At 53.4% G+C, this 26,985-nt stretch overlaps 1 protein-coding gene across 2 annotated transcripts in view; it reads left to right on the top strand.

Annotated features, from left to right (window-relative positions):
• The first annotated feature begins 844 nt into the window (after positions 1-844).
• Kcnip3 (potassium voltage-gated channel interacting protein 3) overlaps positions 845-26,985 on the top strand; it is a 70,895-nt gene continuing 44,754 nt past the window's right edge. Inside the window, exons 1-2 of one of the 2 annotated variants that reach the window (XM_075962094.1) lie at positions 845-1,176; positions 11,092-11,260. In XM_075962094.1, coding sequence (XP_075818209.1) covers positions 1,162-1,176; positions 11,092-11,260 — 184 coding nt within the window. In that variant the 5' untranslated portion in view covers positions 845-1,161. The remainder of the gene's footprint in view (positions 1,177-11,091; positions 11,261-26,985) is intronic. The other variant, XM_075962092.1, reaches the window with a different exon arrangement.

Genomic DNA, 26,985 nt, shown 5'->3' with positions numbered 1-26,985 from the left:
AGGCCTCAACCTGCCCTTCCTTGTGGAAACTTGCCTAATGCTCAGAAGACAGCTGGGAGGACTGGCCCTGACCCGGGAGTCTCTGCGGTCCTCGTCATCCCCTTTCCCAGAGAGCCCTTCATCAGCCGAGTCCCTTGCCCAGACTGAGTCCGGACGGGCAGAAGACAGAGCTATCATCCCCCTCTGGAGACAGCCTTCCTGCCTCTGGGGGATCAACAGCCTCGGGGTTTTCGCCCCTAGGGTCTGACAGCTGGAGCTAATTGGCTGACTCAATATAAAGGGGGTGGGACAGGGTAGGGAGGGCAAGCAAGTGCTCCAGGGCTTTCTGGGAAGGAGGGGCGGGCTCAGCTTCGTTTCTATGGGAACCACTGGCACAGGCAGGCTCCTCAGGGCGCCAAAAAGGGAAACTTGGCGCAGGTTTTGGCACCTGGCTCCTGGTGGGTTCTCTGAAAGATGAGAAAATGCCCAAAAGCTCATCTCCTATAGTGCAGGAAGGAGCCTTCCCGGGGATGCTTGGGACCCCTGATTCCTTCTTCCATCCCCAGATCCTACTCCTAGAGATCTGGGGGAGATCCCGTGACTGCCCAGAATCCCTGAAACTGGGGAAATGTGAAGTGCTTGCTCCAGCTAGGAAGGTTTGCATATTGCAAGGCCTGTGAGGGGTTACACAGAGGTGACTAACGACGCAGATCAGTAGAGGTGGAAGAACCCCAGAAGTCACTTCAGTGATGTAATCCCAAGGGCTCCCCTCTTTGTTCTGGGCAGGGACTGGTGTTGGGGTGGCCTCCCTGCTTTCCCTATGACTAGGAAGGGAGGGAACGGACCACGTATTGGGGGCGGGATGAGAGCCAGGGGCACCGAGAGGCTGAGGGACCAGGTTTAGGAGCCCTGGAGAAAGAGAAACTGGGGGGTGGAGAGAAAGGGGGAGGGAGGAAGAAAGGGGAGAGCAGAGGGAGGAGGGAAGAGGCAGAGGAGAGGTGGAGCTAAGACCCGGGAGGGAGGGAGAATGGAAGGAGTGGGCAGGGGGCGGGGGAGAAACCTCCAGTGACAATTGCGTCTGGGTCCTAGCAAACATGAGGCAGCTGCCAGCCCGACCAGGCAGTCTGGCTTGTTCGGGCTGCAAAGCGGGAAGGCTGGTGACAGTCCCCTTCAGCTGCGGAGATGCAGAGGACCAAGGTAGGTGCTGATGAGGTGGTGGCTTGCCTGGACTTGGGGAAATCTGGGGCTTGGGTGTTGCTCTTGACTGGGGAGTGTTCCTAGTGCCTCGTTCCTTGACCCACTATGCCTGCTGACCCAGTAAGGAGAAGCAATTGCTGGGGGCACCCTATCTGGAAGGCTGGAACTCTAGGGCTCTTTCGGATATAAGAAGCTCTGGGTGATTTGGACAGAAGAGAAAGAAGCTTGAGGTTAGTTCCGTGGCTGGTTCTGTTCAGTTAGGTCTCCGGAGCAGAGACCAGGGTAGCTGACCCTGAACCTAGCCTCATTGTCCTTAGTGAGACAGGGGAGCATAGAGACACGAGGGGTCTTGTGCGAGGGTGCTAGCCAATGAGCACAGTTTTCAAGTAATCCTTCAGTTAATGAATGAAGACCCCCCCCCCTTCTTCTTAAGGCAACATGAGGTCCCCTAATAAGGGCACAAGCAGCTCCATCCACCTCCATGGGGCTGTCAGGAGATGGCAAGAGAGGGGAGGCAAAGAGGCAGAGTTCATGAAACAGTTGTGAGGTGAGGGGAAGGATGGAGCCAAGAAAACTCAGCTGTGCCCCAACTTAGCGTTGACCCTCAGGGAGTCTGGCCTGGAGCCCAGCATGCTGCCCAAATTTCCAGGATGGTCTTGCTCAGAAGGAGGAAGGACCAGATCCAGGTCCAGTTGAACATCCCAAATAAGGAAATCAAGGTCTTATAAAAAGAATAGACATTGGACTAGTATCTGGCAGTCTCTCCCCCCAAGAGATGACTTTCCGCCCCCACTCCCTGTCCATTCCCCATGAAGACAAGCAGCCCAGGGAGGGGTGTGGACTGGTTTCAGGCCATACTGCCCCAGAGTCAAGGATACTATCCCTGCTCTGTTTGGTCCATTGCCCAAGAGACTCAGAAGAATGAGCAGATGGAACAAATCCTTTTGAGTACTAGAGCAGGGCTCCTGGAAAGGCACAAGTGTCCCTCGCAACCTCTGGACTGGCAGGGAAGAAGCATTGACAACCCTCTGTCCCAGACTCACATGCACACTGCATGCAGCGTGGGCTGTGTACACCCACAAACATCCGTGTGAGCATGGACCTCACGGTCATGTAAGCACAGACACATAAACCTGGTGACCACCCCTGCTCCACCTCCAGAGTCAGGCAATGTGACTCTGTGTATCCACAGACACAGGGATTTCTACAGCCATGTGTGAATAGATGTGCACACAGCTGGCTCTTTCTGCCAGCAAGGGACAGCCCCCTTTCCTCACTCCTCTCTGGTGGTTCTAATTTCCAGAAGTCTCCTTAGGACCTTAACTACCACTAACACTACTAAGTGGCAGAGTGAGTGACCAGAGTCCATTTGGCCATTCTCTTGGCCGTTATGACCTCTACCATGACCAGAATTGGGCACCCATGTAGTTCATCATCTTATGCCTGCCCCTGGAATCCTATGTGTAACCTGGTCCACAGAGATGGTGGTACTGGGTGAAGGCCCCACTGTACCATACCAGCAGGTGATTATGAGACAAGCTTTGTCCCTAGCAGCAGAAAGCACACCAACTAGCATAGGCTGGGAGTTGGTCCCACTTGCAAAAGCCAATAGCTGCCCCCCCCCAAGTTCTCCCTTGCCTTCTCCCCATACACCCCAGCCATCTCTTTATTGCCTCCCCCACTTGACCCTGCAGAATGGGCACTAATTGTCTTCATTCTTCATGCTGCCAAAGCTTGGAGTGGGCACTGACCACAGTGGCAGGTCTCCTGAGCCAAACCCTTTGTCAGGAGGAGTGAGCCAACAGCATCCAGATTCTGAGGTGACAAGGTGTCCTCATGGACCAGTTTGGCCCTGGGAGCCTCTCCGGCATCTTGCAAGATGGACCTTAATCCTTTTCTGTTCAAAAAGACAATAACTGAGTGCCTAGACAGGGTAGAGATGGAGGTGGCCCTGAAGGACCACCCTTCCCTCTAAGCCAAAGTCCCCATGTAGCCCATGACGTAGTTCTTGGTGTTGTTCTTCCTCTGCGGGTGAGGAAAGAAGGTGGATCCTAGGGTGCCCGTGGCGTTGGAACTGGATTTGAACTCTGTCTTGTCCTCCAGGGCACAGACCCCAAGCACTGGGTGGGGGTGGGAGGCAGGGAGTGGTAGGAGCAGACTCCAGGGGAGAGGAGCGCCCTTTTATCCAGGCAACCAATGAGGGCTGAGTCTAGAGTTTGTGACTTGTTTGTACCTTCAGCCTGCTTCTGAGTGACACAAGTGCAACTCTGCCTCAGCCACAACCCCTGCCTGCATTAGCCCCTGCTCCTCCTCTCAGGGCTGTGGATCTAGACGTGTGAGTGAAAGAACCCCTACTTCTCCGCTCCTCTTTTCTTTTCTGTGTCTTATAACCCAAGCAGGCTTTGCTTTGTGCCAGAGAATGCACTTGAACTTCTGGTCCCCGACCTCTAGGTTCTGAGCAGTGGAATTACAGATGTGCCCCACCATATCAGTTCATGCCAGGGCTCAAACCCAGGGCTTCATACACACCAGGCAAAGCATTCTAGCAACTTAGCTCACCTCAGTCCAGTCCCCAGTTTCTCATCCTCATCTTCCACAAAAGTTGAGAGCTGTTTGCTCAGGCTGGCCTTAGGGGCACCCTCTGCTCCCTTGACCCTCTGGGTCTCACCGGGATTCTCAGGAGCAGTTGCAGGCTCTCCCATAAGGCCTCCATGAGGGTTTTCAAGGCAGAGAAGGAGGAGGAGAGTTTCTGCCTCGGCCAGCCCTGCCCTGTCGGGAAGCGTGCACAGTGTGGGTGACTCACAATGCTCCCCCAGCTCCCGGCCCCAGCTGACTGATGTTTTCCCCCTTGAACAGGTGCATCTGTCAGCTGCAATCAGCCCACATCCTAGAACACCACAGAGCAGTCATGTGACAGTGCCAGAGCTGGAGCTGGGGGAGCTGTCAGGGCAGGAGGACAGCCAAGAGAGGCCTGTCCCTCGGCTCTCCCTGTCCTGTGTCAGCACTCCGTCCAGCTGCCCCTTCCGTCGGGCTTGCGCCCCACTCCTACTCCGTGAGGCAGAGCAGAAACACTAGGCTAAGGGCATCATCCCCAGCCCCGTCACCGCTGTCTTCTGCTGCCTTTAGCATATAGGTGACTTCTGGGACAAATAGGAGCTCCTTCTCCCTGGTGCCATGCCCATGTCAGGCCTTACGGTAAAAGCCTCTCTCTGGGCAGTGGTCCCAGGCAGCTCGGTTCTAGATAGGGCTCTGCCCCCATGCCGCTGAAGCAAACTTGCCTTTCTCTGGGCTTCTAACTTCCTGCTGGGATTAGGATATGCCCATAACCTCTGCCTGGGCCCCAGATGGGCTCAGGCCCTTGTGTTGTCCTATGGGCAACTGGGACTACCATCCCGCAGCTGTCACCAATGCCCCATAAGTACACAGAAAAGTGGCAAGCCCATCAGCTCCTATCCTCACTATTTGGGACTAGAGAGTCCTGACCGCAGAGGAAGTGGCTGGTGAGGGCTCGGGGCTGCCCCTGTGGTCTGGGAGCCCCGCCTCTGCATCAGATGGGGCTGGGACAAGCACGAGCTCCTTCCTATCTCAACGGTGTGAACACAGACATGTTACTTTGCCCCTCAGTGCCATGGTCTCATATCACCAACCTCCTCGAAGGATAAAATCCTTCACTAGCACATTTAGCCTGAACCTTATATATCTGGTTGCTAGAGTATAACCTAAGAAGGCATCCTGACAGAGAAGGTTACTAATGAACAGCTTAAGTCAACCTGAGTTGTGGAGCGTCCTCATTGCCAGGGATAGGAGAGCGCTTGTCCTGGCAAGTTAGCAGGCACCAGACACAAGACTGGGACTGTCCAGTTCCGGCCTCCTCTGCTGCTGCAACACCCGAGTCTGAGGCCCAGAGACATGTGCATAGTCACATGTGCGGGTATGTACATCCCAGTACGTGCTCCCACCCACAGGGACATGTGACTGTCTCAGCTTCTCCTGCCAGGATGAACTACCTGGCTCACATCTGTCTGTGTCAGAGTGGGTGGCGGACTCAGGATGGCAAAGATTCCCAGTCCCTGGGGGCCTGCACGACACAACACCCACCAGCGCTTTCTGCCATCTGTCCCGTTCGATGGAAATAGAGTGAACAACTAGTGGGTGCTGGGTGAGCCAGCGTGCATCTAGGCAGTCCCTGGAAAAGGAGGGGTGCAGGCTAGCCCCACATCTGTCTCAGACCCTGGCCTTAGGACAGTCTTCCTGGACAGGAGGGGGGGTGAGAACCTGGAGCACCCATCCCCTGTCAAGGCCCAGGAATTTCTGTCAGGTGAGATAAGTGTTCCAACCATTAGCGGCACTTCTAATTCTACAGAGTAGAGGTTTTGGAGTTTTGGTTGTTTGGTTTTTAACAAAAAATGAGCAGGCAGGCAATGTGGCCCCCAGGTAGCAGACCCCTCCTGGCCCCCTTAGATCTCCAAGCACAAGGTTCCTGAGTTTGGAGTTTGGGGATTGCTTTTGCTGCCTTGCACGGGCAATACAACCCCTAACTTGGGCCCAGAAAGATAATCGCCATGGTGGGTAGGGGGCTCGTTGGCATGCATTGCTTCACCTGTGTTCCCTGTACCTCTGGGAGGGCATTCTATGATCCCTATCTGCAGATGAAGAAACCAGGGCTTGGGGTAGTCAAGTACCTGGTCCAGGATTGCCCAGCGAGAACACGAGGGCCCAGCAATCAAATCTCTGGCTGACTGGTTATGGGCCTCTTCTCTCTGCACTCAGCTGCCTGAAATAACTCCAGCCTGTCGCAGATCCCCCCACCTGCCCAAAGCAAGGTGCAGCTTCTGCACCAGTATCCAGTGTGTCCTGGTCGCTTTTAGCAAAAGTTCTCACTGCTATTTACATCCATGAGGCAGTGTGCTCGTCTTCTTTTGTGGTGTGTGTGTGTGTCTTTATGAGTGTGTGTATCAATGCACTTAGAATGCACATATTTGCCTGATATATCTCTGGAAAATTGCTAGATATTTTGATAGAAGTATGTTAGCCTTTAGCTATACAGCATTTGGGTAGCATATACCCACTAAATGCCTCTACCAATCTTTCCTAGGGTTGATACTTGGGGTTCTCTGCGGCCAGGGACTACACTAGCTGCCAAGATTCTCACCTTTGGGTACCCCAATAGTCTGACTCCATCTTCTTGCCAGACAGACTCTCACAGGCGGTGTTTCTTGCAGGTCATGAGCAGTGTGCAAGACAACTGTACCACGGGCATCATGGCTTTCGGGGAGCCTATGTAGGGTGGGGAATCACGTGGTAAGACGTTGGGACCAAGGGGCTGATTTGGTGAAAACTCTTGGGACAACAGTATCTAGTGCCTAGATGGACCATCGTCAGGATAGACAGAGGCCTTTGTCTCCATGAGAACAGGCTTCTGATTCTGACACCTGCATCCCGACCCACACCTCAGCACATCCTAAGCATCTGGCATTAGCCTCTCCACTCCATCCCACATGCACAGGGATACAGATCAGAGGATAATTTTCAGGAGTCAGTTCTTAATCGGGTGGTGGTGGCACATGCCTTTAATCCCAGCATTCGGGAGGCAGAGGCAGGAAGATCTCTGTGAGTTCAAGGCCAGCCTGGTCTACAAGAGCTAGTTCCAAGACAGGCTCCAAAGCTACAGAGAAACCCTGTCTCAAAAAGCCAAAACGTAAAAAAATTTTAAAAAGAGAAAAGAAAAAGAGGAAAAAAAAGTCAGTTCTTTTCTTTACCAAGTCCTCAGGTGCTTCCACTCACTAAGCCTTCTCATCAGCTCCAAAGGAGACTTTTACTGAATTAAGTATGGTGAAAAAGAACATAGATTGGCTGGGCGGTGGTGGCGCACACCTTTAATCCCAGCACTTGGGAGGCAGAGGCAGGCGGATCTCTGGGAGTTCGAGGCCAGCCTGGTCTACAAGAGCTAGTTCCAGGACAGGCACCAAAGCTGCAGAGAAACCCTGTCTCGAAAAAAAAAAAAGAAGAACATAGATAGACCCCACGTCCACTTTGCTGGCCTGGGATATATGGCAACCTGACTCAAACAAACAAACAAACAAACAAACAACTAGTACAAGCGGGATGTACAGTGCAGGCCTTTAATCCCAGCACTCAAGAGGTAGAAGCAGGTGAATCTGTGAATTTTGGGCTAGCCAGGTCTAAATAGTAAGATCCTATTTAAAAAAAACAAACCCAGCTGGTACAATATCCCACCCATGCTAGAGACACTGATGCAGCCACCAATGTCATTCAGGTTGCCCCAGTATGTGTGTGGCTGTTAGAACATTATCACCTGCAGTTGGTGCATCCGTCACTACCATCAGCACACAACACATGTAACGAGGTAGCTCTGTCTCCAGAGGTCCTTCTGGTTTACCCTACGGTAACCACACTTTCTCCTCCCTCTGCCCTTCCCCCCCCATCCAATCCTTGGCCTTTTAATCTGCCCTCCCTTGCTAACATGCTGTCATTTCAAAATGCTGTGTAAACAGACTCACGTGGCAGGTGACCTTTCAGGACTGGCTTTTTGGTTCCGCTTAATTCTGAGTCTTGATCCCAGTTGTGATGGGTGTCCAGCTCCTCTCTTCTCATGGTTTGGACTCTCTGGGACAGCTGTACCACCTTGGTGTCATCATTCCTCTACTGAGGGACATCTGGCTGTTTCCAATTTGGGGTTCTTATGAATAAAACTACCATGAATATTCAATTATAAGGGTTTGTTTGAACATAAATTTTCAACCACCTGGGACAAACACCCAAGCATGCAATTGCCATTCTGAGGACCTCCAACCTTTCCTCCAGAGTTGCTGAAGCACTCTGTGTCCCCAGTGGCCAGGCAGCTGTGACCCAGGTCTGCGTTGCATTTACTGTTTTGGCTATTTTTTTTTTATTTCAGGCATGAAGTGTTTCTCATGATGATTTTTTTTAAATGTGTTTATTTTTGAGCGTGCACATTCCTGTGTGTGTGTGTGTGTGTGTGTGTGTGTGTGTGTGTGTGTGTGTGTGTAGATTGGTGTCGGAGGAAAACTCTGTGGAGTCTGTCCTCTCCTTCCACCTTGGTGTGGGTTGTGGGAATCGAACTTGGGGCATCAGCCTTGTGCTGTAGGTGCTTTAGCCACCGAGCCATGTTGCTGGCTCTCCTGGTGGTTTTCAATGTGCATTTCCCTGGTGGCAGAAGATGGCATTTTCCCAGGTGCTCATGTACCATCGCTGTGCCTGCTGGTGACACGTCTGTGCATGTTTCCTCTGGATAGATTGTCCTTTTACTGTGAAGTTTATGAAGTAAGAGGCTGTCAGATACCAGGCTCTGTGACAGAAAGAGCAGTTTACACAGGTACACATAGAAGTGTGTGCACACACACACATACATACATACACACATACGAGTCTCAGAGCTGCCCTTCTGGAGGAACCTGAGACAGCAGAATAATAAGCTATTTTCCATATATATTCCATATTCCATATATATTCTGTTGCAGCAAGGAGGTGCAGTAACAGAGACTGAGACGGAGGCACATGGGAGTGACCTAGTTAGAACAGTGCTCCAGGGGTCTGACACCTGAGCGTGGCCTTGAGCATCCAGCAGACAAGTGTCCAGGGCAGGGAGCAGCAGATACCCAGGCAGTGCTGTGGAGAGAGGCCGTCTGTGAGGAGCAGTGAGCTGAGGGCAGGCATGTGACATGGTTTGATTTGCCAAGTGACAGGCAGCCTTCAGGGACTCCAAGCGGGGGCAAAGGGATGTTTAATTTCGGTTCCACTGTCCTCACTGACCCAGCAGCCCTCACTCTGTCACCTCCCCTCACAGAAACCATAAGGGGCAGTGGGGTCTCCTCCCTCCCCTCCATGCCTTTGAGCGTAGGAGACAAAAAGAGGGTGTCAGAAGAGCTATTTAACATCCCTTGGCAGCTCAATCAGACCCTCTCCCAGACAGACAAGTGTCAAATATTCATGAGGATGACCCGTGCTCACACCTCCCTGTTCCTGCCTCCCTCACAGTGTGCTGGCCCCGGCCATAGGCTTGATGCCTCTCAGGGGGCGGATATGGACAGGCTGCCTCCCTTCCCTTTGCCCTTCTTTTCCCAGATTTCTGTCACAACCCTTGTCCAGAGAGGCTCAAAGAGAGATTTCTGGCAACCCATACACATAGAGGAAGCCAGTTCAGGTGTCCAGACTTCACTCTGACTCTACCAGGGAGAAAAGTGGCACCAGGACCCACTATCCCAGGATATTCAATAACAGTTGCTTTTGGAGACTGTCGATCTGGTTAGGGAGCTTGGGGAGGCCCCAACCCCCACCTTCTGAAATCTCTCTAGGGACCTAGTCCCATGAACAATTACTTTGGAAGCCTGTGGCCAACATTACCCAAACTTTGGAGTCCCAATGCCATGTTACAGAGTGGTGTGTCCCCAGACTCCTCATGGGTTAGTTTTCTTGGCTGTAAAAGTGTGGTGTGGCCCACCTCGCCGGGCTGTGACAACAAGGTGACTTGAGCTCAGACCAACGGGCACTGTAGGAGAAATCACAGGGTCCACCACACCCATCTAGGATTTGAGACAAAAATCTGCTGTGCCAGCTCTTCAGGTGGGAGTAGAGGTCAGTGGGGGTGGGGTTTGATGCTCCCGGTTTCTCCTCCCCTCCCCACAAGCAGAGTCTTTAGCAGTGAATTCATGCGATAATGAAACAGCTGCCCGGCCGACCCTGCCCCCCTCCTTGACCAACACACAGATTTTATTCATCGAGGCCATTTCTCTCCTGAATGAGGTGTTTAATAATGTAGAAGGCGCCTCAGATCCAGCCAGGGCATGGTGTGTGTGAGCATGTGCCTGTGTGTAGGTCTGTAGATGCATGCGTGAGTACATGTACATGGGTTTGAACATGCAAGTGTGTAAACACCGTCCGTACAGGGAGTCGCCTCCGTCCCCATCACTGGCAACCCCCTCCCTCCACAGCAATGCTCCTGACTGCAAGTGAGTCTTGGGAAGGGGGAGGAGTGAAGGGCTGTTCCTTTAGGTGTGATGGGTAATGATGACTGTGAGCCAGGACCATACCTGTCCCGTTGCTGTGCTAGGGTGAGACTGGGCATAGATGAAGCAAACCGATACCCAGAGGGGCCATCATGACTGACTGCCACCTGCCCAACCAGGAGCTACCCTGCCACCCCTAAGGACTGATGATGGCAGACAATTTGATAGCCGGGACTGAAGGGCAGGATTGCTATAGGCAAACAAATCCCTGTGCTCTGAATCCTCCACAGTGGCTCCAGGCTGACCTTTTCTGATTTACTGTCTCTTAACCCCCAGCTCCCCCTAACTGACTGGCCACACAGCCATGGGCATGATAGGTCATCAAGTTTGGTGGGGGTTCTGCCCAGGTGTTCACACAGACTTCATCTCCCCTCAGCTCACTTCCAGGTGAGAACTCAGGCCAAGCAAGGCCCCTACCTCACTGTGTCCCCTGTGTGACGCCTCTCTCTTCTCCAGGCCTCAGTCAGTTCTTGAAAAAATCCTTCAGCTCTGGCAGCCTGGCTTTGTGGAGGGGCCAGCTTCAGATGAACAAGTCTGGGCTCACTTCTCTGGAACCTTCTTCTAGGGACCCACCCTATGACAGAGCCTGAGTGTAGAATAGAAAGAAAAGCATGGAGGTATGGCAGGGCAGCAGAGGGCTCTCTCTTTCTCCCTCCCTCCCTCCCCCCTCCCTCCTTCCCCCCTCCTCCTTTCTCTCTCTCTCTCTCTCTCTCTCTCTCTCTCTCTCTCTCTCTCTCTCTCTCTCTCTCTCTCTCTCCAGAGATTGTTAGGACTGGCCTCACTCGGGATATCAGAGTGGCCTACAGGACCTTCTGGAAGTTCCCTCCGTGAGCCCATTTTAATGTCTCCTATGTCTATTCCCTCGCAGCAGGAGGCAATGAAGGCGTCAGATGGCAGCCTCCTAGGAGACCCTGGGCGCGGACCGCTGAACAGAAAGGAAGGCCTCAAGTGGCAGAGGCCAAGGTTCACCCGCCAGGCCCTGATGCGCTGCTGCTTGATCAAGTGGATCCTGTCCAGTGCTGCCCCGCAAGGCTCAGGTAGGACAAGAGTGACTGGGTCCAGAGAGCGAGGGTATAGATCGCTCTGAGCCCTGTCCGTCCTGAGGCCACAGAGGCCACTTCTCTGGACCATATTTCCTCCACCTCTGCTGAGAAATCGCGTCTCTCTTTGTTCATATCCTCTTCCCACAGATGCCTTGTGCCGCACAGAACTGAGCTCTAGTACATGAGTGTGGTGCAGGACTGTGGCCCCCGGGGACAGAGGAGTGGGGTCACACACAGGTGGGACAGGGATATGGAGGCGGCTGGAGGCTGGGAAGCCGGGCTCTGCCTCACCCAGCACTCCCCTGGCGCTGCCTTGAACATGCCACACACCCTTTCTAAGTTCTCCATAGAAAAGGGCTCTGGACCCACCCACAGAGCGAAGGCATAAAACACCTTAATCTAGGTGCTCCCGCTTCTTGCCCCATGCACCTAGAGAGGGAGGCTGGGGATCTGGGACACTCGTGGTGCGGAGATGGTGTTGACAGCGAGCATGTTTTCAATGGCAGAGGCATGTGTGAGAGTTTATCACCAGGACAAGGTGTGTGCTCGGCCAGGAGACCTGCTTTACGTGTTTTCTTAGACGAATCCTGTTGTTGGACAATGGGCACAGGGAGTGTTCCTGGTGTTCCAGGTAGGAGGGTGCTCATGAGCAGAAGAGAGGTGACAGGCACAGTGGCCTGTGCATGGATGCGCATGAGGAGACAAGGCTGCAGCATCCGGGGACCCTGTCTTTATCTGCAAAGCCCACCCCAAGTTGCTCGTTGCTCTATTCCATTCCACAGAAAGCCTGGCTTTGGCGGGCTGCTCTGCCGCTCGTAGCTGACATTGTCTCTGAGCCTTTCCCACAGAAGCGCAAGAACGTGTGGGGAGACTTCATGCCCCCCTCCCCAGCTGTTTTGTGATCCTGCGGGCAGCAGAACATATTTAGTCCTACCCTCACAGTGATGTGTGATCTGCACTGGGGTGAAATATTTCCCACCGTCCACCGCGGTGGGCACCAAGAGCAAAAGGAGCTGTGGCACCCCTGTGTGACCTCTGAGTGTGTCCAAGGGACTCAGCTCTACCCTCAATGGCTCACTTTCTGTCCCCCTTCAAACTCAGAGTGCCCCTTGGCACCTGTCACCCTGAATGACAGCTAGCATCATGGGCTTGCTGAAGCCCTCTGTTTTTCCTCACGATGCCCACTCTGACCCGCAGGCCCTATCTACCAGGCAGTGGTTCTGGATGGGGCTGCACACCTGAGCTGGCAATGGTGGAGAGTTAGAAAACAAACAGGGTGTGTCACGGTCACCACAGGATGGCATCGGCCACACCAAGGGCCCTGCCCCATTCTGGGTAGCTTCTTAAAGGGCAGGGCCTTTTCCCAATTACTCCTTTAAGAGGTACACAGTAGAGGGTAGAGCCAGGCTAGCGTGGACCAGTGCAGCCCGGTCTGTGTTTGCATGGACAGACATGTTCATCGGAAGTTGCCAGGCACCGAGAGGAGATACAACTGACGGGAAGCAAGCCGTATGAAGTCTGCCTCTTGCTTCATCTTACTTAGGAGTTCACAGGCACTAAAAGAGACAAATGGCTCATCGGGTTCTCCAGCAATTGGGGCAGGGATACCACAGACTGAGGTGTGGAACCCCATATACCCTGACTCCCTTGGGTGAGTTTTTCAGCCTCAGTTACTCAGTCTAAACATCCATCTGCACCCCTTAGAGAGGATGCCACCGGTGTGACACACGGGAGGTTTTCTGCGCATGTGAAATGCCATGCTCTGGTCGATGAGTCGGCTTCTCCAGTCCGGGTGCATAGAACAATAAGCCGCATTCAGGGCATCTTTGTCACATGCCCAGGGAGGCCTGCCACGGTATCCTGAGCACTGCGTGCCTGTGGCGGCCCAGCGCCCCAGACGCCGCTGCCCTTGCTGCTGGTTATTTTCCATTCAGCAGTAGGCTCAGAAAAACCTATCCGGGATGGCTGGGAGCAGAGGTCAAGGCTCAGCACAGTGCCCCTGAGACTTGAGTGAGCTGGGACCTAAATACAGAATGGGGCAGGACTCAGGGCCGCCCAAGTGGTGGTGCAGGGGCTGGTCCAGCTGTGGCTGTGCCCTGAGAGGCACTACCCAAGGGGACAGCGGCAGTGGTCTCTAAGATGCATGGGCCCAGAGGGTGGGGTAGGGCAGGAAGCTTGACCTTCCCACCCAAAAGCACTTATTCTCAGCCCAGGACCCTGGGGACATCTCTTCGTGTGGTGTGCCAGAACTGTGACTCCGGCCTGCTCTGTGGGTGGCCCTTCCTGGCAGAATGCCTTCCCAGGCATGGTTTCAGGTGTAGCTGATGCCACCAACTGGACAGACCTGCTTCTCAAGTCTGCCTCCCCGGGAGGCCTGGGAGATTTGGGTTTCTTCAATGACCTGACTTAGAATGAACTCCTTCCCAGAATGGCCTGGGGTCCTGGCAACTGAGTGAAACAGAAGGTAGAGCTCCCCCCCCCCCACCCGGGTCCGGGGAAGGTCACAGCAACTCTAAAGGAGCAGGGAACCAGTACAGGATAAGGCTCAGGTCAGGCTGCCACCGTGGGAAATGCCACCCATGCTGAGTAGCGCTTGTTTCTGTGCCGCACAGCCATTCATGGAACCGAGGATGTGCTCCTGCCCCTCCCCCTCCCCTGAAGTGTAGGCCCACAGGCTCATCGGCCATGCAAGTCACAGGATCAGTTCAGACTCAAGAGAGGATAGATGCACTCCCAGCGCTTGAGCAGAGAGAACATCTTTGATCCACTCCAGAGTCCCCGAGTTCTCAATCAAGCAAACCAAGACTTCACTCCTCAGAAGACTACACCGTCTGTGGTCCTGCCGTGGGAGTGATCCCCGTCGATGAGTGGTATTAGGATTCCCAGAGAAGCTGCTGAGCTGAGACACTGTCCTCTTGCTACTCTGTGTACCTGGCCCATCCTCTTTAACTGAGAAGAGGAGCCCAGAGGAGCCAGGTACCATCTCAGCCTCTGGGGCAACAGTCCCAAGGGTATCTCCTCTTGGGGCTTCTTCCTTCAGAATCTAAACTCTCTCCCCTGGAACCCAAAGCAGGAAGACAGGGGAAGCCCTGAGGGGGTAGGGTGACTGAAGGACCACCTCCTGGCTTCACCTGGTCCCTGGGCCACCTTCTGGATAGAGAGGTCTCTCGTGTTTAGTACTATGTCCTGTGTACCACCGTGTCTAAATCTTGTAGCTGCTTCTAACCATTTCTGGTCGTTAGCTGGCACCTCTACTGTGCCAGCTGTGCCAGCAGTGGGGAGAGGATGGTAGAACAAGAAACAAAACCCTTGGTCAATGACAGTGATGTGTCTGTGTGTAGTAAGGGCTGTAACGGGAGCGCTGAGGGGTCTGCAGCCAGGCTCCAGTGGTGCTTGGCTACAATCGCTAGCTGCAGCTGAGCTCGGCTGCCACCTGCTGGTTTACTGGGCACATGACACCAGCGCAGCCAGGGCAGCGGGGAAGAGGAGGCTCTTGAATGCTGAGTAATGTAAGTCCAGTGGGATAAGTGGTACTTTGTTTATGGGCAGGTGCTGCAGCGGAGAGGAGAGGCCACCTGGCTCCTAGGCTGCCAGGCACCTGCCAAGCCCTGGCACCCTCTCAAGAGCATTTAGAAAGGATTCATTCCCCAAATGGGTCCCTCTCCGACCATGGCCTTTCCACCTCCCTGACCCCTGACCCCATGGTTAACCACAGGCCATGATCAATGGGAAACAGTCTCTCTGGCCACCTCTCCTTCCAGGCAGCGTACAAAGCAGCTGTGCACAGCTTTCTCCCCACCACGAAGACTGGAAAGACATCCCTTTCCACTGCCCTTGCCCTGAGGGGCTTCACTGCTGGGTGTCACCTTTCCTGACACTCTGCCTGTCAATCACATGGGATTTCCCTCCTTAAACAGTCTAAGAGACTCCACTGAGAGCATGGTTGAGAGGGAAGACAAAGCAACCAGGGGCTGAGCTGCCTGCCTACCTGTCCACCCCAGCCCTAGCATATTCTGCCCTGGCTTGGACCTCACTCACTCCAGTACACGTGGTGATAGATGCACACAGGGTCCACAAGGCCTGGGGCTAGAGGTAGATGTCCAGTTCCTGGGGATTAGCTCAGAGCTCATGGCCCCCTGGCTCCGTCTTCCATCGTCTCTACAACAGCCCGGTTGTGGTAGCCAGCAACTAGCTGTATTCAGAGGGAAGAAATTCTTGCCAAAGAAACATGTTTTTCTGGAAAATTGAGTGCATGCCATTCTCCTGTTGGGACCTGCGTGGACCCTGAGGGTGTTACAACTTTCCTCAGACACATTAACATTCACAGTTACTGAATATGCTGGCTCAAGACACCCAGAGCTAGAACTGCCTTCTGGGCCTGCTGTACTGTCTCTGTATGTGCTTAGTAAACAGCTCAGCGCGGCATCCATGCCCAGGTACACAGCAAGTGTCACCAAATACCACGCTTGGGTTTTGGCCTGGTTGTGTGCAGCACACAATGTGTCTACCTTCGTGGAAGCAGTCTGACTCTCCTGCATCCATACGTAACAGCAGCTCCATTTGAGTTAGGAAGGAACAGAAGCATGCAAGCTTGGTTCTTCAGCCCTGTCCTGCTTAGCGGCAGAGTAGAGCTTCAGCCCCAGCCCTTACCGCATCGTTCCAGGCAACGGGAAGAAACAGGCACATGGAGGGAGAAAGTGCTGCTGCTGTGTCAGCAAGGCAACACGAACACAGAAAGTTCTAGAAGACTTTCTAGAAGAAAGTTCTAGAAGACTGCTTACGTTCATTGGCCAGAACTAAGCCTTGTAGACTGCAGGGATTGTGGAGGAATGACACTGGTTTTTTTTTGTTTGTTTGTTTGTTTGTTTTGTTTTTCTGTTCTGCTTTAAGATAGGCTCTCAGCTATTCTGTGTTGGCCTCAAACTTGCTGCATAGCCAGGGATGACCCTGAACTTCTAAGCCCCTTGGTGTCTACCCCCCACCCCCCACCCCCGTGCTGGGGATTAAACCCAGGGCCTCATGCATATCAGCCAAGTGTTATCCTGACTGCACTACACAGTCAACCCTAGAACAGCAGTTTCTTACTGGGCATATTCGTCCCTCTGACAGATCCTGATGTCTGTAAGTAAAAGCTGAGGGAAGGCCCGCAGGATTGTCGCTCTTGATCACACAGAGCTCACGGGGTCATTTTGATGACTAGGTACCTCCTTGGTAGCCAGAGGACGTCTACAAGCTCTGGCATTTACTAGGTGCTCAGTAAAGGGAGGCAGAAGTTCCTGCTTCAGCCGTGCTCTTGCTTGCCCCGTCCTCATCAGAGAGACCACTTCCTCTCCCCATTCGCTTCCTCTCAGACACACAGGATGAATGCATAGAAGCCAGGTGTAAAGGGGAGGACAAAGACCTGGGTGGGATGAGAGCAGGCTGCAGAGAAACCCTGGGCCTGTGAGGTTCACACCCTGAGCTGCAAGTCACACTGGATGCCACCTCCTCCCAAGGTGCCAGAGCAATGCCCACCCCCACCCAGGACTTCTGCACCAGCTGACACTTCCATTTGGGCACCAGTGAGGTCCTGGGTCCTGGAGGCTGAGGGGATAAGCGCAGGTACCACGCAGACTCAGGGATCAGAGCATCTCCTGGGCAAGGGCTGAAAGGCTGCTCGTCTTTGACGTTCTCCCAAGAGCAGGCACTGGCAAAGAGGCCAAGAGAGGGGCTAAGACCAAGAGAGATGTTGAAAGATTGAAAGAGAAAAAAAAAAGCTAGAAGCGGAGGAGGGCATCCTCACAAAAGAAGGGTGCTGAGTCTCGGGTTGGGAAAGGCAAGCAGAGAAACAGGACCTGGGCAGCGCCATGTCAGGGTGCGGTGAGGGCTGCTCCCCGAGGCTGCAGGAGTGTCAGCATGGCTGTAAGAAGCACCTGGGTGACATCATCAGCTTCTTCTTCCGCTTCATCTCCGGGAACCTGGCTCGAGGTGAGGGCTGCCTTGCTGGGTCAGGGGTACCAAGTGCTGGAAAATGCCATTTGGGGCTGGGGACTGGGGCCCCTCCTCTGGGAAGCAGGGATAACGGTACTAGGGACTTGGGAGCAGGATCAGTCTTTGAGACTTGGACGTCCACAAAAGGCCCCCTTCCCCCTCAGAGGGCCAAGCCAAGGCTTTCAGACTCATAAGTTTGGAGAGAGATGGGCTGGCCAGGGACAATTCATATCTTCATAGTAGATATAGACCCTCGCCTGCCTAAATGCTCTAGAGAGCCTGCCCCATCTTGCACAAGTAAACTCCCTCCTTCCCTGAGGACTCCTCTTTCATCAGAGACAATATGGACCTGTCATGCAGAGGAGAAAGAGGGAAAGAAAGGGAGCCAGTGTGTGAGAGACTGTGTATAGAATGTATCTATCAATGACAACCTTCTTCAGCTCCTCAGAAGCCCACTCATCTGGAAGGCTGGATAGGAGGCAAGGGGATCCGGCCTGGGGCTGGGGGAGGTTTCAGAGAAGGCCACTTCTATGCTGTTTCCTCTGCCTCTCACCCAGGCTTGGCAGGGCCTGCTGACGGGCAGTGGGCACTTGCAGACCCAGAAGGGGAGGGAATCCTGCAGATGGGGACCTGAGAAATAGTGTTGAGAGCTTCAGACCTCCTGGGCTCTTTTGTCCTATGCTGTATTGGAAGAAAAGGACCTAAGCTAAAGTTGTCACATGGTTCCCCAAAGAGACTTATTATTAAAACCATCAAACAGAGCCCTCGCGGGCATGTAACACAGGAGCCAGCCTTCTGTTCCATGGAGATGACAGCCACCCAGAGGGGTGACATGCTAACAGTCGACCTCACTCTCTGGGGTGGAGCCTGTCTCCAGGCTTCTCTTCTGCCCAGCCTGGGGCACCACGTAAGAGCCAGGCCTAGCCGAGAGCTGTCGGGTTAACACATAGCCTTTTATTGTTGTCGTGTGTGCACACACAGGCTTGCGGCGTGTGCTTAAGGATCAGAGGACAGCTCTGTGGAGCCAGCTCCCCCCTTGTACCTTCGCATGGGTCCCAGGGATAGAACTCAGGGAGCCGGACTCAAGCGGCAAGTGCCTTTACCTGCAGAGCCGTTCCCACCAACCCACCAAGAACATGTTAAGGACAAAGACAGGAAATTGCAGTAGATTCGCCTATGGCTATGGATGGATTAGATATTTAATAATAACTTAAAATGCCAGAGGAATGAGAAAATGAAAAGACAGGCGTCTGCCACCACCAAGCTGTCCAGAGGGAGGTCAGAGTCTGTGCCAGCGTAGGCAGCTCACGGGGCTGGGAGGGGACCCACCCTTCTAGTTTGTCAGAAGGGCATCTTTTGATGTCTTGTCACATGGTGACTTTCATCTCCAGAAGGGCTTTGAGGGGAGGGTGGAATTAAAGATGGCAAGATTAGACTAGTTCCAGAAGAGACTCCAGGGACCAGGACCAGGACTGAGGAATGCAATGGAAGCCAACAGGACACTGGCCATGACCCTGCTTCAGCACCTCATTGCTCCTGCTATCTGGGGACTTCCAGCTCTTTTCTGACTACACTTGGCTGGCCCCTCATCTGACATACATATAGTGTGGTGTGTGTGTGTGTGTGTGTGTGTGTGTGTGTGTGTATTCAGAACACATATAATAATGCCTGCTCCAAGGGAGAATGGGGTGATCGGCTTTCTTGCCAATAAATAAGCATTCATGGCCTGTTAACTGGTGCTGGTGTATAGTTCCCCTGTATAATACACCATAAGGCTCCTGGGTGCTCTCTTGTTCTCTCCTCTAGAAGTTTGTCTGTCTGTCCTTCCCTCTTTTTTTTAGTAAGAGTGCAATGACTTATACCTGATTAGAAGAAGGTTCAGCCAGAAATATCACTGGAGTTATTAGGCTCAGAGCCTGAGGTCCCAACAACCCTAACAAGCTAGGCCCATCTGCTTATCCTCAGTATGCCGCTCAATGAGACAAATAATAGTAAAAACTTTTAAAAATGAGTTTAATTCGATGTGGTCACATTGGGAAGGTTCTGGTGTGAGGCTTAGGTTGAACTAGAGGACTGGATGCTTTCATAACTAAGCAGCCCTAGTCAATTTGTGGTCTGGCCCATCCTTGACCCATCCAGTCCCAGGGCCAGTCTCATCGAGAAGGTGGCATGACAGATCGTCACAGCTGTGTGGACTCTCTTCTGGAAGGCAAGCTCCTCCTTTACATAGCACCCAGTCGTCAGCCTGGTCATTCTCTTAGCACAGGATTCCTGGAGAAATTTCAGTTACTTGGGAGCCATTGTGCCAACAGTCTGACAACCCAAGGGAGGGGCACAGAAGTCTTTTTTTTTTTTTTTTTTTTTGGTTTTTCGAGACAGGGTTTCTCTGTGGCTTTGGAGCCTGTCCTGGAACTAGCTCTGTAGACCAGGCTGGTATCGAACTCACAGAGATCCGCCTGCCTCTGCCTCCCGAGTGCTGGGATTAAAGGCGTGCGCCACCACCGCCCGGCTGGGCACAGAAGTCTTTAGAACGCCCTCACTCCTGCCAGGACGGTAATATTAGGGAGGTTACCTGTCTCAGAGCAGGCAGGGGGAGAGCAAGAGCAGCCCCTAAGCCCCACCCAAGCCGCCTGCTCTGGCAGATAGTTGTAGAATCCTAGGCCTTGAAGGGGCTCTCTGGAGCTTGGACTGAGGCCCCTTAGGACAGTCTGGCTTTGATTACAGCCTGCTATGGTGTTTAGGTAGAGCCTTGCTGAAGGAATCCTCGGTCATTGTCACCTTTGACCCTTTCTGCCTACTGGCTGACATGGTCCTTCCTTACCTTGTGGATGATTTCTGTGCAGGAGTTAGCAAGTGCAGAAGGAACTTCACCTGGGGCCCATGGGCAGGCCAATGTCATCCATCTGTCTCTACAGGCAACTGTGGTGCCCTGCAGTCCTGACTCCCAGGTGCTGAGCTGCCACCTTTTCCAGGTCAGAAAATGGATCCTGACTTTCTTCTTCCAGGTGCACAAGGGTTCTATAGAACAAGCCCTCAGGCTCCAGACTGGTGACAGGAATCCAGGTCACACCCAGGGCAGCCAGAGTAGCCACAGTCATTGCCTTGACCCTGCTACAGGTGTTGGGTCAGACCCCTCACCCCGGTCTCACATCCCAAATTCCAGGGACCTACTCAGGTCAGTGAAGGTGGGGAGAAGAAAACCGTCCATCGTGTCCCAAGATAACTCTTGTAGATTGTAAGGATGTCCCGGAGCAAGGCTGCTTTCCAGTCCCTTAGTGTGACCCATAGAGTCATACCTCTGGTGTTGTCCTTTGGAAACTCCCGATTTACAAAGGGTAAGACACAAAGAGCCCCGACAGTGAGAGATTAACACTGTGAAAAGCCCCCCACCCTAGAACCCCCAGAGGTGGGTGCAGAGCAGAGGCCAGGAAAGGCTGTCAGCTAAAGCAGCAGAGACCATCCCTACCCTGTCACAAAGTCCATATGGCTTGAGTTATCCAGCTATCATTGTGATGTACTAAAAATATTCTCTGACAAACAGACACAAGAACATACCCCGGTTCCGCTGCCCTCCTAAATGAGGATGCCAGCCGAGTGGCAAAGCTTGGTTCAAATCAGAAAGAAACCCAGGGAGGCGAGAGGGCTTGGGATGAACAGGGCATAAGCAAGACGGCTCAGTTATACACACATGACGGGAAACAGAAGACCAGAGGCCATGAGGTCTTCACAAGGGCATCTTCTCTATCAGAGGAAAGAGGAGCTTCTCAGACCTGCGCCTTTGTGTATCAGTCTCCGCATCACTCGGCTCTCCCTGGCAAGTCAGGCTCCCTGGCAAGTCAGGTGCTGCTGAAGGCAGGCCGGGAGCTGCTCTGGCGGACCAGCTTAGCATCTATTTCCACAGTATGCAAACAGAGCCCCATCTGCTAGGCCAAGCTTCAGCTCTCACCGCATCAGTTTCTTCCTCTGAGGGGTGAGATGGGTGTAAGGATGAGGTCATTGAGATGGTCGTGCCGGATGCGTGTGGAAGGAGTGGCTCTGTGGATGGCTTTCTGCCTTTATCTTGTCGCTGGGCGGCTCCTGGCTTGGCTCTGCTCTGTTCTGATGCTGGACATTGAGCAAGTCCCTCGGTTTACCCACCCATCTTCACGTGGACACAATAGCATGCTCTTTTGGATCCCGCCAGCATCTGTAAGGGATCACAGCAGCAGCTGGGCAGGCACTAACAGAACCCGACTTTGTGGCCCTGAGCTGAGGTTCTTTCCTTTCTGTGTGTCAGTTAAGTTAGTTTCCTGTCTGTGACCGAGAATATAGAGGGTAAGTTTCCAAAGTCAACCTGTTGTGATTTCTCCTCATTCCACTTGCGCAGCCACAAGGCCTGTGGGGTGGGGAGCTGGGCATGTTGTAGCTTCCAGACCCTCACTGGCAAGGCTGCCCTCTCATCTCACACCTTTGGTCGTCCCTGGCTGCTGCTGTCTGAGTTCTGAAAGGTCCCCTGTTCCATCATTGCTCTGTGACCCTGCTAGAACTCTCTCCCAGGCTCTTTCTAGTGAGGTGGAGCCCACTAAAGCCCACCATGGGCAGTGCAGCCATCTTTCTTCAGAGAGAAGTGGGATTTTTCAGGCCAATAAAGCTCCAGCCGTCCAGGATCCTTCCTGTTCCAGGCTCTGCTCACTCTGCCTCCCTCCTCTATATGTCCAGATAAATGGGAAGAATGGGAAGAGCCTGCTGGAGCACCAACTGATGAGGTGGGCAGGGATCCTCTTCAGAGGTGTTTTGGGCTCCTGGGTCCCTACATCATCACCACTTTCCCAGCCTGACTCCTCCCTGGTGTGTATGGGTCTAAGTGGGCAGGGTGGAAGGTTTTGGGGATTTGGGACTGCCATTCCCCCATATGCACACCAGAGGGCAGCAGAGGCCGAGGCAGCCGGCAGTTTGAACCTTTCAGGGCAGGTTTTACACAGGCTGTTAATTTCTTCTGACACATCTACTTCACACCTTAGAGGATTAGAGGCACAGGATCTGGCATTTCTGGGCTTCCAGCCCTCTTTCAGGATGCATCCCGATTCCCTGAGCTGAGCCAAGAACACACCAAGTGCCTCCTCCAGTTGGCCACCCCTCACCCCTAACTATCCATGAAATCTCTGTTCTAATGACTAGGACTCTGTGTTCCTGGGAATGACAAGGCCCTCATCCTGCGACACCCCAGAGGCTTCAGTGGGTGGGTGGGTCCTAGGGTATTGCCTTCAACGGCCTGTTTTTGTGGTGCTCCTCATTCCAGTGTGACAGGGAGGGAATGGAGCTGAGAAGTTCAGGGCGGGAACATCTACATTTCCAGATGTTTCCCTGGATGCTCAGGCCAGGGCTCCTGTCCTCCAGCCTCCAGCCCTGTACCCTTGGTGTAAGGGAAATGCGGGAGAGGAACAATGACTGTCCTTCAGCAAGGAACTAAATGCATTCCCTTCCCAAGGCTTAGCTCTTGTTCTCTTTGGTAATGATGTGGAAGACAATGAATAACTGGGGTTTTATTTTGATCTTAATTTTTTTTTTTTTTTGGTTTTTCGAGACAGGGTTTCTCTGTGGTTTTGGAGCCTGTCCTGGAACTAGCTCTTGTAGACCAGGCTGGTCTCGAACTCCCAGAGATCCGCCTGCCTCTGCCTCCCGAGTGCTAGGATTAAAGGCGTGCGCCACCACCGCCCGGCTTGATCTTAATTTTTTTGAGGCAGTATCTCTCTATTAAGTTTTCATGCCTGTCCTGGAACTCACTATATAGACCAGGCTGGCCTCAAACTCACAGAGATGCTCTTGCCTCTGCCTCCCAGTACTGGGATTAAAGGCGTGCAGCACATACTAGGTTCAAAAAGCAATACTTTTTATGACTTCACATCAGAAACAAAGAAGGTGCTCTTCTGGGCTTTTCCAGCATGGAAGAACATGATGGGGGTACTCAAAGCCCAGAGACTACAGCTCAAGATGCTTGAGCCTGGTCTGGGAGGTTGAAGAAAGCTCTCCAGGAACTGGCTTAGTGACAGGCAACAGCTGGGGCAAGATAAGAGGCGCCTCCTGGCCAGGTGCTGCTGAAGACAAACCAGATCTCTGCAGAGCACAAGGCGTGGCTAGGCTGGGGACAGTCACAGCCCTTTACCTCATGGTCAGCAAATGGCTCCACAAAACACACACACACTCACACACACCAAGGCTAGAGTGAGGACCCAGGCCTAAGCAGTGAGCAGAGGCAGGGATCCGCTGGAACTCAGCCAGGATGGGCAGAAGATGGCAGTAGCAGCAGCTACAGTGGCAGAGTCAGCAGGGACAAACGCCCACGAACCTGCCCCACAGCCTCTAACTTTCAAGAAGGGCCCAACGACAGGATGAATTAGCAGGAACGGGACACCAGCCAAAAGCAACCTGAGGTCTCTCTGAGCGCATAGGGTGATCTCAGGCCAAGGGGCGAGTTAGGGATCTGAGAAGCCCTTGTCTTCTGCCCCCAATGTGGAGGGGTTAATCTAGAGCATAGGGAGATGCCTGGCTCCTCAGCACCTCTCCTGGCTGGAAAGAGGTGTGGCCAAGGTGGGAGGGGAAGGGGAGTGAACTGAGTGCTTGCTCTGGGGTCAAACCGATTGTGACGCCGACACCCATGCCACCAGCCTCCACTCCTGCCACCTTCCATGAGAGAGCTTGAGGCTTAGAGAGGAAATTGTTGGGTCCGTCAATTCACTCATCCATCTGTCCGTCCATCCATCCTTCCATATACACGCCCACCCGTCTGTCAATCCATCCACCCACCTGTTTGTCTCTATTTCCAGCTCTTTACACGGCTCTCTTGGTCTTGGTGCAGGTAAAAAGCTAGGGGCTCCATCTTAGCACTTGGCGGGGGCGGGGGGGCGGGGTATGAATGCACAGTGGATGGCTGAGCTATTTCTAAACACAGATCTCACAAGGAAACGGGTTGAGGAGAGTCTATGGGGAGGCAGGAAGGCATAGTGGGCAGGCTTAGTACTGTGTGTGTGTGTGTGTGTGCGTTTGTGTGTGCGCGCACACACACGCACACAAGTGCACTAGAAAACACACACACACACGTGCTCACTCTCACCACTCTCACAGGTGTGATGAGAAGCGTGCCTATGACCTGTGTGTTGGGGACCAGGTGCTGTTGTAGCAGCATTGACAGCCCATGATGGAAGGGTCCTTGGAGATCTGCCGCCTGACACAGGAGCAACCAGGCTGTATGGGCCCCTTAGTGCCAGGAGTCAGTGGCTGTCATGTCAGAACCCTGTAGGCATAAATGGAGGTCTTTCTGCCCTGTCTTTAGATGAACCCTCAGGCTATGGGCTAGAGAAGGGCTAGCTCTGAGAGGATGGAAAAGGGAACCTCAGAGGAGGATTGGAGGGCAGGGATGGTCCTGGGGTTCGCCCAAGGGTTCCTAGAATGGGTTGGAGAGGCCTGGAACTGTACCCTGGTGACCTGTAGCAGGTCCCTTCATCCCTCAGCCTCTGTTTCCTCATCTTTAGGACGGAGAGTGGCAACGGAGCCAACTCCCCGCTGCTGTGAGGATGAAGAAGTAGCCGTCAGCTAGGGTACTGGCACTCCAAGTTGGCTTCTCCTGTTGCTGAGATAAAACACTCTGAGCAACCTTCCCCTAGGAAAGGGTTTATCTGGCTTACACTTCAGGGTCATAATCTATCACGGAGGGAAGTCGGGGCAGGAACTCAAGCAAGAACTGCGGAGGAACACCGATGTGATTGCTAGCTTTCTCAGGCACAGCCAGGCCACCTGCCCAGGGACGGTGTGGTCCACAGTGGGTGGGGCGTCCCACCTCAATCATTAGTGAAGACAGTGTCTCTCAGACATGGCTACAAGCCTCTCTGAGCAAAACAAACCTTCAGTTGAAGTTCCCTCTTGTCTGGTGACTGAGCTGTGTTGAGCTGACCATAAAAACTGGGTCTGCTCCCGCTAGGCATCCAGTAAACTCCACGGCGCCTGGGTCAAGGCTGAGCCTCAGAGCCGCAGAGACAACACAGCCGGTCTCATGCCTAGGGGACTCCTAGCGAGAGAGCCCCTCTACCTCCGGGGATGTAAGTAGATTCTATTTTAATTAAGCCCAAGGCCTGGGGTAAGAGCAGAGTGCCAGGTGTCTGTCTCCATCTGTGGCCCTGCCAGCCCACAGGCCAGCGTGGTTTACATTACTGCATGAGAGGCTTATTCATAAGCACTAAGGTGGGCATCGCCAGCCCATTTTATAAGTGAGGACTATGACCAAGGGAGATTAACAGTATCCATCCATCCACGCACCCACCCACCCATCCATCCATCTGTCCAGCTGTAATCAGGTTACTCAGAAAAGCTGCACCTGACCCCACACCTGAGTCCTTAAGGAGGTTGTGTCACGGGGACCCTCATCACAGGTCTTACACAGCACCGGTCCGGCTGCCAAGAAAGTGGCAAGCGGGGAGGGCCTGGAACCGCGTCTCTCTGGTGAGTTTGACAGCTGGTGGGATACAGACCCCTGTGTAGAGTATGCAAGTGGCTCACACATTTCGCCGAGTAAATATTTACAGCCATTATGGCAATTGATCGCCTTCGATCCTGTGCGCAGCTGTGAGAGAGCCCTGCTTACTCATGCTTTCTTAAAAACAGCTTCTTCCCCTGAGCGGCTTTAATAATTCAGCTCCTAATTGTCTCCGAGCGCAAGCCTGAAAATGCCAACTCAGGGCCTTCCTCCCCACCCTAGTGCCCTCCCATCTTCCCTGCAGGCTCTCACTGCCCCACTGCTACAGCCCCGGTCCCGACTGTGGCCGCACTGGGGAAGGGCCTGGGAGCTGGTGGGTTCTGATGTTGTTCCTGTGCTCTGCTGAAGCCAGGAGGAGAGCTGAGTGTAACGGAGCTCCAGGACCAAGGAGGAGCCAGCAACAGGAAATTCTAGCTGCTGCTTCCAGGGCACTTTGGATAGCTGTAGGTGGGGAGAAGACACGGGGCACCTTAGGCGACAAGGGAAACCTGTGTGGGATAGGCACTGAGGCAGGCCTCTGCCAGTGACCACGCCTGCCACAACTGGGGGTGGGGAGTGGGGGAGAAGTGAATATTGACGTCATGGCTGTATATGCCGCCACTCTCCTGGTGAGTGATGCTCTCCAGTGCCTCCCAAGGGCTGTCCCCATCGGCACGCAGGATAAAGGTCTGGGGATAGCATGGTGTCCTGACCCTGCCCCTGATGCAGGGCAACCAGGGTCATCTATAGCTCCATCCTGAGCTCAGTTTCCTTGTCCAGACAGCAGGGTGATGCAGGAGGTGCCGTGAAAGAGTCTCTTGTGCCTCCTGCAGAGCATCTGGGAGGTGTAAAATCTTCACAGCCAAGGGACCAGGCCTAGCTGAGGCCAACAGTGAGGATCGCGCACTGCAATGACCACCAGTCCCTGGGAAGGGCTGTCCATCGCGGCAGAAATTCCCACTGTCCATGGCAGACATCTGGGACCATGAGGTCTCTTCCTAGACTTTTATTTTCTTTTAATTTATTTTTATTCTATGTATATGTACCATGTGCATTGCAGTGCTTGCAAAGGCCAGAAGAGGGTGCTCTACCCCCCCAGAACTGGAGTTACAGACAGTTGTGAGCCACCAAGTACATGCTGGGAACCGAACTCAGGTCCTCCAGAGCTCAGCAAGTGCTCTTAACCACCAAGTCACTTCTCCAGGCTCTTCCCCTCCATCTTAAACTTTTAAACAACAGTCGGCCCAGTCTGGGATAAGAGGGT

Source organism: Microtus pennsylvanicus, chromosome 2 (assembly GCF_037038515.1).
Source record: "Microtus pennsylvanicus isolate mMicPen1 chromosome 2, mMicPen1.hap1, whole genome shotgun sequence".
Taxonomy (NCBI): Eukaryota; Metazoa; Chordata; class Mammalia; order Rodentia; family Cricetidae; genus Microtus; species Microtus pennsylvanicus.
The sequence above is the reverse complement of the archived record's forward strand: the minus strand, read 5'-3'. Positions and strand labels throughout refer to the sequence as shown.